This window comes from Eubalaena glacialis, chromosome 13 (assembly GCF_028564815.1).
Source record: "Eubalaena glacialis isolate mEubGla1 chromosome 13, mEubGla1.1.hap2.+ XY, whole genome shotgun sequence".
Lineage (NCBI taxonomy): Eukaryota > Metazoa > Chordata > Mammalia > Artiodactyla > Balaenidae > Eubalaena > Eubalaena glacialis.
The window spans coordinates 76,163,512-76,182,516 of NC_083728.1; the positions used below are offsets into that span (position 1 = coordinate 76,163,512).

The window sequence follows — 19,005 nt, forward strand, 5'->3', positions numbered from 1 at the left end:
AATATTTTCTCCCATTCTGAGGGAGGAATCAGGCTCCCTGACTTCAGACTATACTACAAAGCTACAGTAATCAAGACAGTATGGTACTGGCACAAAAACAGAAATATAGATTAATGGAACAGGATAGAAAGCCCAGAGATAAACCCACACACATATGGTCACCTTATTTTTGATAAAGGAGGCAAGGATATACAATGGAGAAAAGACAGCCTCTTCAATAAGTGGTGCTGGGAAAACTGGACAGCTACATGTAAAAGAATGAAATTAGAATACTACGTAACACCATACACAAAAATAAACTCAAAATGAATTAAAGACCTAAATGTAAGGCCAGACACTATAAAACTCTTAGAGGAAAACATAGGCAGAACACTCTATGACATAAATCACAGCAAGATCCTTTTTGATCCACCTCCTAGAGAAATGGAAATAAAAACAGAAATGAACAAATGGGACCTAATGAAACGTAAAAGCTTTTGCACAGCAAATGAATTTAATTTTGTAAAACACTTGGAATATAGAGTAAGATCTCAGTAAATATTATACCGAACATTTGTTGGTATGAGTACATTTTAGGTATTGTCAGGGATTTCCCAAATAGGCTGTGGAACTCCTTGATGACAGGGACGGGTAATACTGATCTTCATCTTCTAGGACTTAGCAGACTATCTGGTATACAGTGATCAGTCAGAAATTGCTTAGTAAATGAATGAATAAATTGCTGATTGATGAGCATTGGTACCCAGTGGGCCCCAGTGTTGGAGCACTAAGAGAAATCCTGCTTCCTTTCTCCACCCCACCCCCATCCCACGACTCCTGCCCATCCAGGAGACACAGAATAACTTACACTACAAAGACATAAACATGCTGAGGACTAAGTTAAATGCAGGATGAAACCAGGAAGATGACATCACAAACAGCCCCTGGAAGAAAAAGAAACTCATGCTCATTCCATTGACTCTCTGGCAAAATGAGCTGTGATTTACTCCTGCAAATTACCAGCTGTAAAATATTTACAGCTAATTTCCTCTACCTTCCAGGGTGGCAGCGGCAAAGGGAAGCAGGCTGTTTAGGTAGTAAGTGCAGAATGCAGTCACCATGTCGGTGGCCCTGTCTCCTGCAGCAGCCTCGGGTGACAGCATCATTTATACCTTCCACGCACACAATCTTTTCTGCATGTTTGTGAGTCTCAATTACAGGCCGTTGAGGTTTTTGTGGTAGGCATTGTGGATTTATGAGCCAGAGCAAACATTAACTGGCACTAGTAATTCGTCCAGGGGTAGAGGAAGAGAGGGGAGGGAGCAACCGGGCACGGCGCTGGTACCCTGGCAGTGCATCACAGGTCTGGGATGCAGAAATTAGCACACAGCTGGGACAGAAATGTCCTGTCCATCTGGAGACACCTGCTCTCCCAGGCTCATCTCCTGGCATGTCCATCTCCCCACACCCCCAACCCCAGAGATGAATGTAGAAGTGTCGCAGGGCTCAGTCCTTGGACCTTTCCTCCTCTTTGTATACACCTTAGCGTATACCATCTGTGTATGTCGGCAACATTCAAATATTTCTCCACCCAGACCTCTTCCAGACTCACTGCTTACCTGGCATTTCCATCTGGATGTCTAAAATCATCTCAAGCATAACGTATCTGAAGCAGAGCTCCTGATCTTCCCCCGCTCTAAACCCAGATCTTCTCTCAATGTCTTCCTCCAACCCAGTTGCTCAGGGCTGTTGCCTTGGAGTCACCCTGACACCTCCCATTCCCCTTACAGTCCAAATATAATCCATCGGCAAATTCTATTAGCTCTTTCTTCCAAGTATGCCAAGACTCTGCCCACTACATCACTCCCACCATCATCTCTTATCTGGACAGCTGCATTCGCTTCCTCAGAGCTTCCCAGCTTCTAAATCCCTGTGCAGTCAATTCCAATTCATCTGTGGAAAGTGGTCCTGGAAAATTGCAATTCAGATCATGACACTTAGTCTTCTGCTCAAAAAACTCCAAGGACTTCCCATCACACTCAGAATGAAGTTTCATCATCAGGCCTCCCATTACCTCTCTGATCTCATCTTCTGCCGTGGTCTCCAGTCCCACTGGCCTCTGCCTTGCCTCTGTGCACGCTAAGAACCCTCCTACCCCAGGACCTTTGCACTAACTGTTTCCTCTGCTTAGAACAGGTTTCTCCCAGAGAGCCACATAATTTTTTCCTTCCATTTCCATATATACATGTATATATATATATTCATTCTCAGGTAGAGAAGGATGTCTTAAATAAGAAACAAAAGTGCTAACCACAAGAGTGGTAAATTAAACTACTTTAACATTAAGACTTTTGACCATCAAATACACATAAAGAAAGTCATAAGTTAAGCCACAAACTGGGAGAAGATCATTGCAATCTGCATAACAAAGGAGTAGTACCCAGAATGTACAAAGAACCCCTATAAATAAAGAAAGAAAAACAATCCAATAGAAAAATGGGCAAAAGATACAGATATTTCACCAAGGAAGAAACACAAATCATCAATAAATGAAAAAGATCTCCCAAACTGAGAGAAATTCAAAGTTAGACAGTAGCAGACATTAAGTCACAAGGAGGATGAATGTGAGCTCTTCTGCACAGGTGGAGGGAATATAACTTAAGCGCCATCATCTTATAAGGGTAAGCATCTCAGAGCTCATGATTCAGCATTTCCATTATTTGGAAAATACCCAAGAGAGATTCTTCCCCTTTATACCAGGAGGCATGTACAAGAATTTACATAGCAGCATTGTTCATAAAGCAAACAACCCCAATGTCCATCATCAGAAAAAATGGATAAATAATGCCATGTCCACACAATGGAATATTATACAGCAGTGAAAATGGATTCGCTAACAGTAAATGCAATGGCATTAATAGATTTTATAAAGATATTGTTTAAGTTTTAAAAAAATTAACAGAAGACTAGAGTATTATGCCATTTTGAAAAAAAACCAACAAAACTAAACAGCATATTGTTTAGAAATGCAACATATGATATACCCACACACAAGAGAATAACAAACTCAAAATTCAGGAGAGTGGGTTTTTTAGTCTTTAGGTCATTTCTCTAGTAACTCTCAACTTTCTTGTTCCCTTGTGGGTGGGTGGGGGTCACAAGACTGGTTTTGGTCAGTCAGTTAGCAGAAATGATGAGAATCATTTCCAGGCTGACCATCTAATTACCAATGTGGTATTTTTCCAGAATGCTCACGTACTCACTGTTCCTCCCCTTCTTCCTCTTTCTTTCTCTCATCTACCCCTCTGGCACAACATCCGGGAATGTTTGAGATGGTGGGGAGCTTCACACAGATAGATGCAATGCTATCAGTAATTTATGGGTTGGTATATATTTATGATTATATTTATATTATATTATATTTCATCATATTATATTATATTACATTATACTATACTATATTATATTATATATGTTCCAGGGAAGCTGTACAGAGGAGGAGGCCTTTGGATCAGGCATGCCATGAACAAGGGCTCCCCCAGTCAGTGGGCAGGAAGGAAAGGGTATTTCAGGAAGTTGGAACATCATGTGCAAAATCTAAGATATGACAAAATCCATTGTTTCCAGGAAATGACAAGATAATTCTAGGAGGCTAAAATGCAGAGTGCAGGGGGCGCACGACAGGGCTGTGGCCAGAGCACAGCACTCCTCACCAAGGAGCTGACGAGCAGGGGTCAGCAGGGCCTGGCTGCAGTTTATTCTTGCCAGCAGACCCTTCCTTTGAGTTTTGTCCCTCCCTTATTTCTGCTTGGCTGCACCCAGTCACACTCATTTCTGCATAGATTATTTTCCCGTCAATATTTCTCGACGCCCAAAGTTCACATGACACTCCACCTGTTCCTGGTGCTGCCAGGGGCACAAGCATTCCTGGCAAAGGTCTGTTACAGCATCTGGAAAGAGCAGGGGTTTAATCTGGTCCAATCAAGCAAGCTTTTCCTGGGAGCCATTTTGGCCTCTTCCCCAAGTTGCTCAGAGTCTGATAAAGAAGACAAGGAAATACATATGTGCCATATTGTGGGATGAGTCAATGGTAGAAATAGACCAGGCAGCAGAGTCCACAGCAGGGAAGTGTCTTGTCATCCTGGGGAAAACAGGGCATGTGGGCTGAGTCCTGAAGGATGGGTATCACCAGGTTGGTGAAATAAAAAGGGTCAGTACCATTAGGAGCTGGTGAGGGGCCAGGGGTATTCTCACACGGTATGAGTGGGAGCAAAATTTGGCATGACCACCATGGAGGGCAATGTGCCAGTGTCTATTATGGCCTTTAGACACAAACTCCCATGACCCAACAACCCAACATCTGTAGGGCTGCGTTAGGAAAATACTCAAACGGGTACATACAAAGAGAGGCATGTGCAAAGGTGCTCACGTTAGCCTTCTTTGTCATCATGGAAAATTGAGGAAAATCCAAGGACCCTCTACAGGGAAATGGCTAAATAAACTGTGGTTTGCATATGCTATAGAATGCAACATTCATTTAAAAATGGGAAGTGAACTGATAAGGGAAAATCTCAAGAAGTATTCTTTTTTAATTTTTTTAAATTAATTTTATTGAAGTATAGTTGCTTTACAACGTTGTGTTGGTTTCTACTGTACAGCAAAGTGAATCGGCTATACGTATACATATATAGATGATCTTATTTGCAAAGCAGAAATAGAGACACAGACGTAGAGATCAAGAAGTATTCTTAAGTAGAAAACACAAATTTTATTTTATTTTTTTTAACATCTTTATTGGAGTATAATTGCTTTACAATGGTGTGTTAGTTTCTGCTTTATAACAAAGTGAATCAGCTATACGTATAAATATATCCCCATATCTCCTCCCTCTTGCATCTCCCTCCCACCCTCCCTATCCCACCCCTCTAGGTGGTCACAAAGCACCGAGCAAAAACCCAAATTTTAGAATGCTGCATGGGTAGTATACTATTTGTGTCAGCGTACTCCCAAGTGCATACGTATTCACCCAAAGACACGGGGCTCTGTGCAGGAGGGCTAAGCTATGAGACTAATGATGAAAGACGGTCAGGGGTGACTGAAGGCAGATGGGGAGCTCTAGGCAGTGGGAAACATCTATCTGGAGAGGAGTCAATGGTATTTATGTTTCTCTGCAACTAAGCCAGCCATCTGGACCTAGAAAGGGAAACATCTGATTCCCCTGGAATCAGAGTAGCATATCTACCCAATTCAAGGCGCGCAGGTTTGAGGCTTATTAAGAACACATCCACACAGGTTGACAAGTAAAGAGGAAGCCTGTTTCCCAAGGCAGCATATCAAATGTGTGCTGAGCTCCGGAATGGGACCAAAATTCTGTAGACCAGGAAGAGTGAGTCCAGGCAGAAGATGAGATCCACAGTCATCTGGGGGCAATGTCCTGCTTCCCTGGGATCTCTCAGCATAAGCAGAGTCTTACTCTACCAGGACTACTGTGAGAGGATCTAGGGAGGAGCCTAACAAGAGAACAGCAAGGGAATATTCATTCCCCCTGAACACATCCCCCCAAAATGGAGCTTTCTTAACAAGTTGACACCATGACTGCAATGTCATTGTGGATAGATGTGAGAGGAAGACGTTTGTAGGCAATTGATCAGACATGCAGCAAAGGCTGTGACTTTGTATGTGCTCCTCCCCAGCCAGCCAGCAGCACAGCTCCGTGGACCTGGATTTTCCCAAGGCTCCCGCCTCTAGGTGCTAGAGCCTGGCTAGGACGCTGTGTCCAGCCCCTGAGAAGTCTGGCAAGATGTGTAGCGCCTCAGTGAAGGGGGTTGGGCCGTGAGCAAGAGTAAGCATCAGCACTCAGCCTTTTCTACCTTCTCACCAGCTGGTGGTGAAGAGATGGAGGTCCACCTACTCCCAGCTTAGACCTTACTTCACTTCCCTTGTCTTGCTGCATGGATGCATGAAATGAGTGTGTAAAAATGCAAATGTGCACATCCAGAGGGGTCATTCATTTATTCATTGTCATTTATTACGTACCTATTATATACAGTGCTCTATTAGAGACAGATGTAGTACCTAGTGAATAAGACAAAGTTCTGCCATTGCGGAGTTCAGTTCCAGGTAGAAGGGCATCAGAAATCATGTGAACTGGGAAGTAAAGTAGATAATTCCAAATCTTGACCAATGCCACACGGTGTGAACAAGAAGAGAAACCAGACAATGGGATAGACAGTAACTTGGAGCAGGCATGATTTTTGATAGAATGATCAGGGAAAGCCTCTCTGAGAGATGACTTTTGAGTGGTATGTTGATGTCACAAAAATCATAGCTGATGGACCAGACCAGCGTTATCCAATAGAATGTTACATGATGATGGAATATACTAGAGCTGTACCTCCAGCACAGTAACCATTGGCCATTTGTAGCCATTGTGCACTTGAGATGTGGCTATTGTCCCTGAGAAATTAAATCTTTAATTCAATTTAATTTTAATTAATTTAAATTTTAATAGTTCCATGTGGCTAGTGGCTTTCATAATAATCCAAAGCCAGACATTTAATATGAGACCTGAATGATGGGAAGAAACCAGCTCTCTCCATCCTTCTTCCTAACTTTCTTTCCTCCTATCCTTCCTCCTTCCCTTCCTCCCTCCCTCTCTTCCTTCCTTCCTTCCTTTCTTCCTTCCTCTTTTCCTTTATTCTCCCTTCTCTTCTTTCCAACTGTGCTTTTTTTCCCCTTCTTTCCTTCATCTCTTCCATCATTGAGCAAATATTTATTGAGACCTATGCCTCAATTCTAGGCACTAAGTGAGATGCTGGAGATTCAGCAGTATACAGAAGTGCCAAACTGTCTTCCTTCTTGGGAGCTTGCTTCCTTTAGGACAGACAGACTAGACACAAGAAAATGAACACATAAACAAGATAATGTCAGATAACAAGAAGCCCTAGGAAGTGAACAAAAGAGGCTGGTGTGAAGGAGAGTGATTTAGATGGTGCCTGGGGCAGGGGATTGCCCTCTGAGTAGGTGATGTTTGAGCCAAGACTTGAATAATAAGAAGGAGCCAGTTGTGGGAAGAGTAGAGGTGTGTGTGTGGGGGGGGTGGGGGGGTGGTGTGTGTGTGTGTGTGAAAAAGAGAAACACTCCGTAGGAGACCAGTGTGCATGAATATCTGATGATATAATATTAGAATCTTCAACCTTTGGGGCACAGTATGTGTGCCTGTTTGTGTAGATCTTTCTAGGTGTGCACTGATCTTCTTTCTTGTTTGTCATTTCTCCATCTGTTATATGATCAGATGGATGGGTTTGAAAATCTGTTTAGTATTTCATGCGCCCCAAGCTGTGAAAGTCAGGTCTAAGTACAGGCACAGTAGGGTGCACTGATTAATTTATGATTGTGCTTTACATCATTGAAGCTAGAGATCTTGATTTGGGGATGCAACCTTATGAAGGAAATATCCCAAGGACACACCTGGAAGGCTCTTACTTGGGCACTTTGTAGGAGAGGAGGTCCTGCCATCCTGGCCAAATATAGGGAAAAGGGGGGGGGGGGTTCTGGGCTGCATTCTGTTGGCGGAGAGAACAAGTTTCCTTCAACGCTAGAGTTGGTGCCTGGCCGTGTGACAAAATATTGTCCTTCCCAGCACCATTCACACCTATCCTTCATATGCATGGATGCCTCCATCTTGACCGAGTTATTTAACAAGTTTCCATGGCCAGGCATGAGTCGACCTGAGCAGCCCTTCCACCAATAAAACATCCAGTGCTTTATTATATATGTATCGGTCTAGCCGGTTAGATTCCTTGCATCACAAGGAAGAGACACGTACAAATTATTTACAAAAACAAAGTTTGTTTTAAGGATGCACATGAGATAAACATGAAATAACCTCATGGTTAGCACAGGTCCTAAGATGGCATTCTCTGTGAATGCACCGTGAGTAAACAGGATTCATATATAATAGCAACAATAATTAACACTTGTACTCAGCAGTTAATTCCAGGCACTGTGCTAAGCCTTCGTTCATTCTGGCTGCTGTAACAAAAATACCATAGACTGAGTGGCTTAAGCAACAAACATTTATTTCTTACAGTTCTAAAAGCTGAGTATTCCAGGATCAAGATGCTGGCAGATTCACTGCCTGGTGAGAACCTGCTTCCTGGCTCATAGAGGGCTATCTTTTCACTATGTCCTCACACGGCAGAAGGTGGGAGGGAGCTTTCTGGGGTCTCTTTCATAAGGGCACTAATTCTATTCATGAGAGCTCCACCCTCATGACCTAATCCCCTCTCAAAGGCCACACCCCCTAATACCATCCCATTGGGTGTTAGGATTTAACATATGAATTGTGTGGAGGGGGGCACACACATTCATTCTACAGCAGCGTCATAAGCACCGGCCCTTTCAACCTTCATAAAACATGCTCTGAGATAGGTCTTGCTTGTGATACCCATTGTATGAGGAAACTGAGGCTTGAGGTGGTTAAATAAGTTTCCCAAAGTCCTTTAGAGTGAGGATGGCAGAGCCAGGGTAGAGCCACACAGTAGGGCTGAGACATGCAAAGGGTGACAGAGGCAGACTCAGCAGGAGGAAGCAGGGCTTGGCTCAGCCGCAGGATGCAGGTGAGAAGGAAGCAGGGCTGGCAGCATCCCCAAGGCAGCGATGAGCAGACACGCAGCTGGGAGTGCAGCGTGCAGTGGAGAGACCCGGAATGGGGCCTTCCCGAGAGGAGCCCTCTCCTGTCACCGTCTGTTAAATCGTGAGCACAAGGTGCCCAGGCAGACAACGCTGACACCTCCATAATCATCATTTAGTTGTGGCACCTGCCCTTTGAAACGCTGAGCCCGAGGAAAGAAAATACAATAAAACAGCTAAGAGAAGTTGGTGTGTGAGGTTCTGCAGTGGGACACTCTTTGAATGTGTGTGAATAAAGGATCAGAGAAGTATACTCCGGGTGGAATCCCCAGTCAGGGGCAGGTGAAGTGAGCCGTAATCTTGTGAATTCAAAATCAGGGAGCAACTTGTTTTCGAATCTCTGGAGTGAGGTGGTCCAATAACAAGGGAGGAGGGATTGGAGGGAGAGTTGTGGGTAAGAAGGCACTGAGAGAGCTGAGGTTGTAAGCAGGCAAAGGTTTAGATTTTAGAACCCTGCTTCCCAGCCTGTGGGCTTGGGAATTATTGCAGGGACCTTCACATCCCTATAGATACCAAACATTGAGTGTAAACTAAATCAATAAAAATCCCATACACACACATACGCGCACACATGGCCACATTCAAAAATGTAGATTCAGTGGTGATGACTCAATCACAAATTCATTTTAAGGGATTGTCAAATTCATAGTTGTTTTTTTGTCCATATGTGTTTTCTAAATCAAACCATATGAACAAGTCAGCTTCTGTCATATGGTGGTCTGTTGATGCTGAAGCCCCGGGGGGGAACTGGGAAAAGCCAGGGATGACAAGGAGAAATAAAAGCAAGCCTAGGATTTGTGCCATTTGAGGTATGGGCCCCATAAAGTGGCCAAGCTCTGCCTAGCACTGAAGCCTCCCAAGTGCTTGGGCACCCTGGGATAGCAAGGAGAAAGAGATTTCTAGGAATTCACTGGAATCTATGCTAAACAAAAGCTGTTTGGTGCTCTCAGAGTGGGTCATATCAACGCCCATTGGAGAGGTGGGTTTCCATGAATCAGGGTCATCATTTACAGAGGGGTGTATATATTAGGCAACCAGTAATAGGCATTTAGATTCAGAATTTAAGCAGGGCTGGTCTCCTTCACTCATTCAACAAATGAATTTGTTTGTACCTACTATGTGCTATGTTACACTAGCAGCAATAACAAGGGGGGACATTTACCAATACTTGCTCTGTGCCAGGATGCCTGATACCTTTTCTTGTGAATGAGGAGGCGATGCTGTTATACCCGTTTGACAGATGATGGAACTGAGGATAAAAGACATGAAATGAGTTGCTAAAGCCAGTTGTGGTTCAGAGATGGAACCCCAAAGTCAAACGCTGAGCCACCCGCCTTTGTCAGGATGAGTACCCACTGACAAGCTTCTGAAGGAGGTGATTGTGGACTCTGGAATCAAGTCGACCCTCAGCCAGTGATTCTCTACCTGAAACTCATGGAACTCCGTGAATCCTCAGAGACAAGGATAGACCGCACAGACTATTTTTACTCTTTCAGAAGATGTGAACTTCCTCAGGACACATCTTGCTCTTCATTTTACCGCCTAATGTACCTGGCACACGACAGTTGCCAAATTAATGAACAGATAAACGGTTTTCTCTCTCTTTCTTTCATGGATCCTAAAATATCTGTACCTGCCTGGCACAAACTTTAAAACCACAAAAGTGCCTGAGATCTGGGTTTGCTCTTTTCTCCCACAATGTGGTCATGTGTCATTCAAAACTGGAATGCTTTCCTCATTCTTCTCCAGTTATTCAAATTCTTTGTGTTTCCTCAAAGCCCAGCTCCTTCTGTCCACCTTCCTCCTCCTCGTCCTTCCTCACTCCTTTCCTTCCTCTTGTCTTCATTTCTCCTTCCTCTCGCTTCTAGTTGCCTTCATCCTTTGCTTCAGCTCTCTCCCTCCTTTCCTCTCCTCTGCCCACACTTTTCTGTCACCTCCTTCTCCCTCTTGGTGGCAGATGTGATTTTGTCTGAAAAGAGACCTCTGCCCACAACAGAGATGCCCCATCTGAACTACAGACCACTTTACAAAAATGGGAAATTCAGGTGTGTCCTTCAAAGAACTTGCAGTCTGTTGCAGGGCAGGTACCATGCCTGCTTCAGCATCGCTATATACCTGACATAATAAGCATCAGCAAACATTCGTTGGAATTAATGAGGGAATTCGTATTAACATAGCCCTTTCATGGTACAGGTCCAGAGAGGGAAAAATCCTTGTCCTAAATGCATTCGGCAAGTTAGTTCTTAAGTCAGAGCTATAACTCAGGATCCCTTCTTTCTCGCCTTCAGTTTGGTCCTTAGCCGTATGGCCCCGGCAAAGGCTGCTTTTCTTGGGTCTTTACATACGAAATGTGGTTTCCAAAGGGTTTGACTTTTCATCTTCATGGATTCCGGGATTCATAAACTTGGATTTGAAAAGCAGCATGAACTTGCCAAAAGAATGAGGCCGAAAAGTAGCGCTGAGCAGGGTTTATTGTCTCTTTGAGTCAGTTTCCACATCTCTATAATGGGCTCAGTGAATTGTATGCTACTTGTGCAGTTCAGCCAGAATAATATGTGAAATTGCCCATCTCAATGCTTGGCAAGTAGCAGGCGCCTGATTGAATTTCTAAGTTTCTTTCCTCAATGCAGAAGAAACAGCCTTACCTCATGCCCTGGCTCTAACCACCATTCTCTTGGGTTACAGTTTATCTGGAGGCCTCAGAAAATATTGCTCATTTATGCACCATTTATCCCACTGGATAATGCATTTGGGAAAATGTGAGGTGCCCACATACCTCTGATTCAGGCAAGCGAAAGGCAAGCTCAGCTGCTAACCCTTCCAGAGAGAATGGGCTCTTTACATCTAATACAGGTGACTGCCTTCTCCCTCGGCATTCGTGATGGTGTCCATTTGTTTCAAATGATGACGCCCCGGAGAGAGATGTCGCAAATTGAATGATGGAACTTGATCTGGCAAGAATTTCTGGGGCTTCTGGCCTGGGTTTCTGTAACTCCCAGTGGTGAGTCAGTGACAGCCCACCTTTACAACACACATAATGAGGCTCAATTTAAGATTCAGCTTTGCCATCTACCAGCAGAGTGACCTTGGGCCAGTCACGTAACCTTGTCGAGCCTCTGTCGTTTGGTTAAGCATTGCCAGGCAGTAACTAAGAGCTCTGGCTAAAGTTCACGACAGACCTGGGGTTGAATTTCAACTCTGCCTCTTGTGACTTTGGACTAACAGATCAATTTCACTGAGCCTCAGTTTCCTGACCTCTGAAGTGGTGAAGATAGTAGTACCTTCTTAAGAAAGTTGTTTTAAAAATTCACGGCTAATGTATTGCGAGCCTACTCTCTGTGAGGCACTCTTTTAGGCATTAACTCATATCATCGTCACAAAATCCCTATGAAATGGGTATTATCAGTATGACGCCTGTTTTCCAGATAATGCAACTGAGACACAAATTACTTGGGTTAGTAATTTGCCCGGAGTCACATAGCTAATAAGTGGATCCAAATTTGGTTCATCTGGAGGCTCTACTCTTAACCACCAGGCTGTAGAGCCCAGTGTCTGAACGTGCTTAGAGACATTGATCTGGTGTCAGAATTTGAACTCTCAACCACCAAACGGCACACAGTGAGCACTGGATAAATGGCGTATGATAACTACTGTAGGATCGCTATTACTGTTGTTTCCTATGAAGCCCTGGATGCTGACCTGCATCCAGATGGGGCTTGTGCTCAGCCCAGCTCCCCCAACAGCAGAGCGGAGGTGGTGGAGGGCGAGCGAGTTGGATCATGTCTCATAAACATTTGGGGTTGTGAGAGCAGCTGTGTGATCTTGCGGGATGATCCTCGCTTCAGGACTGTGTGTTGACGCCGATGTCACGGCTGCTCTGAGCACCCCAGATACTGTTAACGAGCCGTTCCAAGCCCAGATGCAGTGTTTTCTCACCATATGGTACACACTGCAGTGCAGGGTCCTTCAGATGAGGGATGGCTTGGAATTCAGATACACTGAACCCCGCCTGAGGGAAACCTACTTAGAGGAGCCCTCCAAACTGCCCCAATTCTCCTGACTTCTGGGGATCATGTTTTCATTCGTATGTCATTCGTTCATTCATCTAATAACCACACATAGTTATGGGGCAGCTGTCATGCGCAGGCACTGGGGATACAAAGGTGTGAATAAAACATTGCCCATGGCTTCCGGAAACTGAGCTTAGCCATGGAGGGCATGGGAACCAACCATATGATGACATTATCCTAAGCTCTGTAATACAGGAAGTTATCAAAGACCCTGGAAATTCAAAGGAGTTAGTGAAAATCTTTGCTATGGAATTTAAACATTTGTTTTGCACACCGGCATCTGAATGCTTTTCCTTATTCAGGAGAACTCCCCAGATAGGCAAAGGTTAGGTCCCACCTTCTACTAGTGAAGGTGAAGAGAATCTGACATTCCTTCGCCCTACTTTCTGGCAGGTGCACTGTGAACTCATGATAGAAATGTCCACCTCCAACTGGGATCTCCCTTGGGTTCCAGACTCCTGTATCAAGATGATTACTCAACTCCCTTCACTTGAGTATTTCAGATTACAAGTCCAAAATCAGACTTGGTATCTTCCCGTGAAACTGGCTTCTTTCTCAGTTGTCTCCAGGTCGATAAACTGCACTACTACTCACCCTTCAGCTCCGGCCAACAATCTTGGAGTCTTCTATGATGCTCTCTCTCTCTCTTGCACACACACCCCACGCATCCTAAAGGACTGTTGGCCTTACCTTTTAAAGGCATCCTCATTCCGAACACTTCTTCCCAGGTTGCCCTCTCCACCTGCATTCCTGCCACCCCCATCTCTAACCTGCTCTCCTGAAATGGCCTCTTAACAGGCTGCCTTCCTTCTGCCCTTGCCACATGCCTGTGTGTTCTCAGCAAAGCAGCCAGGAAACAAATCTCTTAAAATATAAATTTTATGTTCTCTTGTTTCATGTTCTTCAGTGGTATCTCATCACACATGGAATAAAACCCAGTGTCTTGCCCATGGCCCATAAGACCCCCTGTGGTCTTTCCCTCCCCACCCCTTGACCTTATTTTCTCACTTCCTTAGCTTTGCTCACTCCCCTGTGGCATGACTGGTCTCCTCCCCATTCCTCAAGTACATAAAGATGTGAGAACATGGGCAGTCAAAATGTCAGACCCAGTCGAGAAGAACTTCCCTAAAACCAGGAGAGAGAAGGAAACTTGGGATGAATCATTCCTGAGAAAGTAGAGGGAGACAAGATCCAAAGCCCACCTTGGGAGAAGTTGGTCTTACACATAGACTGCCCCCTCTAGTCTTTTAGGAAGAGAGACACTAGGATAGATACAGAAATAGCTGCTGGGTCGTGGGCCCAGGTGAGAAGACTGGTGAGGGGACAAGGCCTGAGAAATGACCAGATTAGGACAACAAAACCCATCACAACAAAGCCTCGCCTTAGGACAGGAGCTTAATGGTTTATTCATCCATTCGTTCAACAGATATTTATTCAGCACCTGCTATTTGCCAGAAACTGGTGATAGGTGTTTGCTTGGCCAGTGAGCTTAGCAACCAAGGATATACTCACCCAGTGAGACTTCGAAAAAGTATCTTTAGGTTCTGAGTCTGTTTCCTTCTCTCTGAAAGTGAAACAGTAATGATACCCGCTCTGTTGATTAAGATAGTTATTTATGTGATGCTATAAAGAACTCTCCTTTTATCAGATGTAGTAGTTACACTGGAAGCTCTGTCAGGGAAGGGACCTTGTCTGTTTTGTTCACTAGTATATTGCCATTTATGGAAGTGAGCATTTATGGAACAAATGAATGAATGAATGAATATAACTGATTCAGAATCATTTTTGGAAAGGGGGTACTGCTACTTCGTTGATTTTGAACAGCTACTGGATAGCTTCTTACCAGCAAAAAATCCTGTGTATCTCATGCAACAACGGTTGTATCTTGGCTTAATGAGATGGTGTTACCATGTGTGCCCCAAATGCAGGAACTGTCCTCAAGTGCATGGTGTAATCCATCTGTAACATGACGATCAAAGCCATTTAGGCGCCTCTGCTCCCCTCTACCTTCTCCATTGCCTTCTCTAGCCCCGCTCCTCTCATTGCCTTTTGCACCAAGCACTGAGCTAGTCACACAATTACTCCTATACACACTGGCTTATAGGCTGGGTACCATTTATCTCAGATGCTTCAGATAAAAGACTCGAGATCAACAAAGATCTTGACAGACTGTAACAATTAGCTGAAGTGAAGGAGATGAATTTGTCAATGTAAAGATAAACACTGAGGTCTAAGAAGTGAATGGCAGAGACTGGATGAGAAGAAAAACCTAGCAGCTGCTCCTTGCTAAAGAAAAATGCAGCAAATTAAAAGGAGCAAGATATGTCTGAGGGGCAAAAATCCGGAAGAGGCCATGTAAAAATATCTATCTTCAGTATTTTTTGCATCAACATTTATTTAATATTTTTATACTATGAAATGAGTTCTATAATAAAAGAAGAGACTCTATCTCTCCAACTGAAAGAAAAGTAGGATATCAGTATATTCCTTCAACTTCAGCTGAACTAATAGCAGCTCCCCCATTGCTCACCAGTCTCCAGATCAGGAAGAATGGTTGATGACACTGGCTTGAATCAGAATATCCTTTTTTTCTAGATCAGTTCCTTAGTTCCCATGTTGTTCAGCTTTTCCATTTGGTCAAACGTAAATATTTTCTCCTTACTCTTCTCTAAGAATTGCTGTGCCAGTGATCTTGTGCCTCTGGCTTAAGCTTTTAAAATGCTGGCATTCATTGGACAGTATTCTAAATGATTTACCTGCATTATCACATTCAATCTTCATTACAATCCTATAAGGGAGGGACTCTTGTTAACCCTATTTTTTAGATGAGAAAATGGAGATTCAGAGTGGGTTTACTCACTTCATCAAGGTGACATAGGTAGTCAGAACTCTTAAATCAGGCACATGTGACTCCCCTAAAACTGTGGTCCTTAGCCCTGCCCCTCCAAACGTCACAATTAAATCTGATAAGAGCCAAACAGGCACACAAACGTGAAAACTTTCAAAATACTGGGGAGGTAATATCAGTTCAAGATGAGCATGATTATTTATGGCCAGGGCTATTGCTTTGATCTGAAAACTCCTCACTGCCCAGCCATTGTACACGAACAACAACAAACTCCATGTGAATTTCTCTACATTAGGCAAGAGGCAAGTGCCTCCTGCCTAATAAAAGTGCTTGCGGAGAAAGCTCAAAACCCAGTAGCAATTAATTATTGACAGAGCATGTGAATTAGAGATAAAAGAAGAGTCCTTCCTTCTCCACACACGCGATAGTAAATAAATTTAATTATGGTAGGGGAAGCTGAGGGATCTTCGTCTGTATTAAGTTTTATTAGCTGAGACATTTAAAAGCATGTCATCATAACAAAGAGGTCTTGTGTAATCCTAAATGTACCACTTTGGTGCAAGGCTCGGAAGTGAATAGACTTAATGGAGATGGAGCACATGGTGGCAGATGGCCTGCTGTACCAACAGGTACAAGTACATCAAACTCCTTTAATCTCTTGAAGTTCCCAAGTAAGACAAGGCCACTCTGAAGGCAGACATGGATGGAGGGATGGGTTTGGAGAAGCAACCTTGGGAAGGAAGCCAAGAGATATGGGTCCTGGTGTGGGATCTATCACTGGCTCACTGGACAACCTTGGGAGCCAAGAAAGAAGAAATCCCATGTATAAAACTAATTCTATGCTAGATGCTGTCACACTGTATGTCACACTATATGTCATTCATTTCATCCTCAACTGAACTTGAAGTAAGTTTTAGGATTTTTACAGATGAGGATGTGATTCAACTTGCTGAGGTCACAAAGCCTGTCTGATTCCCTGTCTCTGGGCTTCAGTTTCCTCATTTGCATAAAGATGCCTTTGGATTAGGTTAGGGGTCAAGAAATGTTTTCTTAAAGGGCCAGATAGGAGATATGTTCAGCTTTGCATGTCATACAGTCTCTGTTGCAACTACTCGACTCTGCTGATGTAGATGCAAAAAGCAGCCACAGACAGTACAAAAAAGGAATGTGTGGCCATGTTCCAATAAAAGTTTATTTATAAGCATTGAAATTTGAATTACATATAATTTTCATGTATCACAAAATTTTAGTCTTATTATTTTGTTTTTTTCCCCATCCTTTAAAAATGAAAAATCATTCTTAGCTATGGGCCATACAATAACAGGAGGCAGGTGGTAGTTTGCCAACCCCTGGACTAGATCATCTTTGAGGTCTTGTTGAGCTCAAACACTTTCTGAAAGCCACTACAGCAATCATATCCTTGATTTATTAAGCTCTTACACATGCGATTCTGTGCTAAATGCTTTAAAAGCATTATCTCCCTTAATCTTTTTACAACTGTGTGAAGTAGGTGCTATCATTATCTTCATTTCAGAGATTATAAAACTAATACATAGAGAAAGTACGAGTCGATCTAGGTTAAACACAACTGGTAAGAGATAGAGCAGAAATTTAAATGCAGGTGTATAAGATTCCCAAGAATGAATTGCACAAGCTTTATGCTGCTTTTTCTGATAATACTATAATCAGAACTATAGAGGGATATATAGTCCAAAAAGAACTTCCAAGTGTACATGAATTTTATTGGGTAGCTCCCCACTGGGCTATTTATATCATACATTTCGTGCAACAAGTTCAATGATTTCTGGACAGGAATAACCACTCTTTTGTTTTCCTCCGTCTTCCAGAAATGTGATGCCTAAGACTTTGGATGGGCAGTTAACCATGGAGAAGACACCAAGTTACTTTGTGACCAATGAGGCCCCCAAGCGCATCCACTCCATGGCCAAGGACATCAAACTCATCGTGGTGGTGAGAAACCCCGTGACCAGGGCCATCTCCGATTACACCCAGACACTGTCAAAGAAACCCGAGATCCCCACCTTCGAGGTGCTGGCCTTCAAAAATCGGACCCTAGGGCTGATCGATGCCTCCTGGAGCGCCATTCGAATAGGGATCTATGCTCTGCATCTGGAAAACTGGCTCCAGTATTTCCCCCTCTCTCAGATCCTCTTCGTCAGCGGTGAGCGACTCATAGTGGACCCCGCTGGGGAAATGGCCAAAGTACAGGATTTTCTAGGCCTCAGGCGTGTTGTGACTGAGAAACATTTCTATTTCAACAAAACCAAGGGGTTCCCTTGCCTAAAGAAGCCAGAAGACAGCAGCACCCCCAGGTGCTTAGGCAAGAGCAAAGGTCGGACTCATCCCCGCATCGACCCCGATGTGATCCACAGACTGCGGAAATTCTACAAACCCTTCAACATGATGTTTTACCAAATGACTGGTCAAAATTTCCAGTGGGAACAGGAAGAGGGTGACAAATGAGGCTAGAGATGTGGAGGGAAGGCTGGTGAATAGCTAGGGAGGCTCCTTACCTGAGTCCTGAATCCCCCAGGGTCTGCAGCCTCAGCCTTGCTGGGGTGCCAAGTAGATCTCCTCCTTTGTCCAATCAGGATTGCTTCCAACGCTGTTGGCTTAGGCAAAGGGATGGATCCCATGGCATACTCATGAGGGTACCAGGCCTGCCTGGGTAGCAGCATCTGGTTGACCAGATGGCCACCAGAATCCACTGCTAATTCTTGTCTTCTGCTGGTTAATCAAGTCTGAAGACAGGATACATAAATAGTTGTCAAGGTCAGAGACAGTGGCATGAATGTTTGTTTAAATGATAAAAAAGAAAGGAAGGTCTACTTTTGGCCGGAGTCTCTCACTTTAATTTGGGAAGCCCGAGTTCTAGCCCCATATCTGGCAAAGGCCCCTGCTCTAGCAACCTCTGCTTTGGCATCTTGCCAGAATACTAATTGTGGCCAATTGCTCCAGGACTCCTAGGGAGCAAGGTCCTCCCTCTTAAGGTGTCTCTAGCCTTCTCCTTAAAGGTCTCATCCCACAACCTTTGACTTGCTCCCTCCTCACCTTATGAAGGCAGAGGCATGCATGTTTCTTACCAAAAAAAGCTGACACCCCTGGAAGCCTTCTTTCTAAGAGCCCCCAAAGGGGGGTTGGGTCTCTCTCTTTGTGAGTATCCTGGGTGGTGGAGAAGCTTAGCCTGTGCCTCCTTAGAATCAGAATCACAGGGCTGCTCTCAGAGCAGGGGGGTTGCAGCAGAGCTCAGAGCCCTGAGGTTGGGAAAGATGAATGCCATCTCTGGGAGTGAAAAAAAGAAAGCCAGTCCTTTTGGTGGGAGATCTCCATCCCTGAAGACCCTCAGCCGCATGGTTCTGACACATGCTATCAGGATGGGCTCTGTCCCTTAGG

At 44.1% G+C, this 19,005-nt stretch overlaps 1 protein-coding gene across 1 annotated transcript in view; it reads left to right on the plus strand.

Annotated features, from left to right (window-relative positions):
- Nucleotides 1-18,075, plus strand: part of HS3ST4 (heparan sulfate-glucosamine 3-sulfotransferase 4) — a 421,555-nt gene extending 403,480 nt beyond the window's left edge. The window contains exon 2 of the mRNA XM_061209246.1: nucleotides 17,439-18,075. Coding sequence (XP_061065229.1) covers nucleotides 17,439-18,075 — 637 coding nt within the window. The remainder of the gene's footprint in view (nucleotides 1-17,438) is intronic.
- The last annotated feature ends 930 nt before the right edge of the window (nucleotides 18,076-19,005 follow it).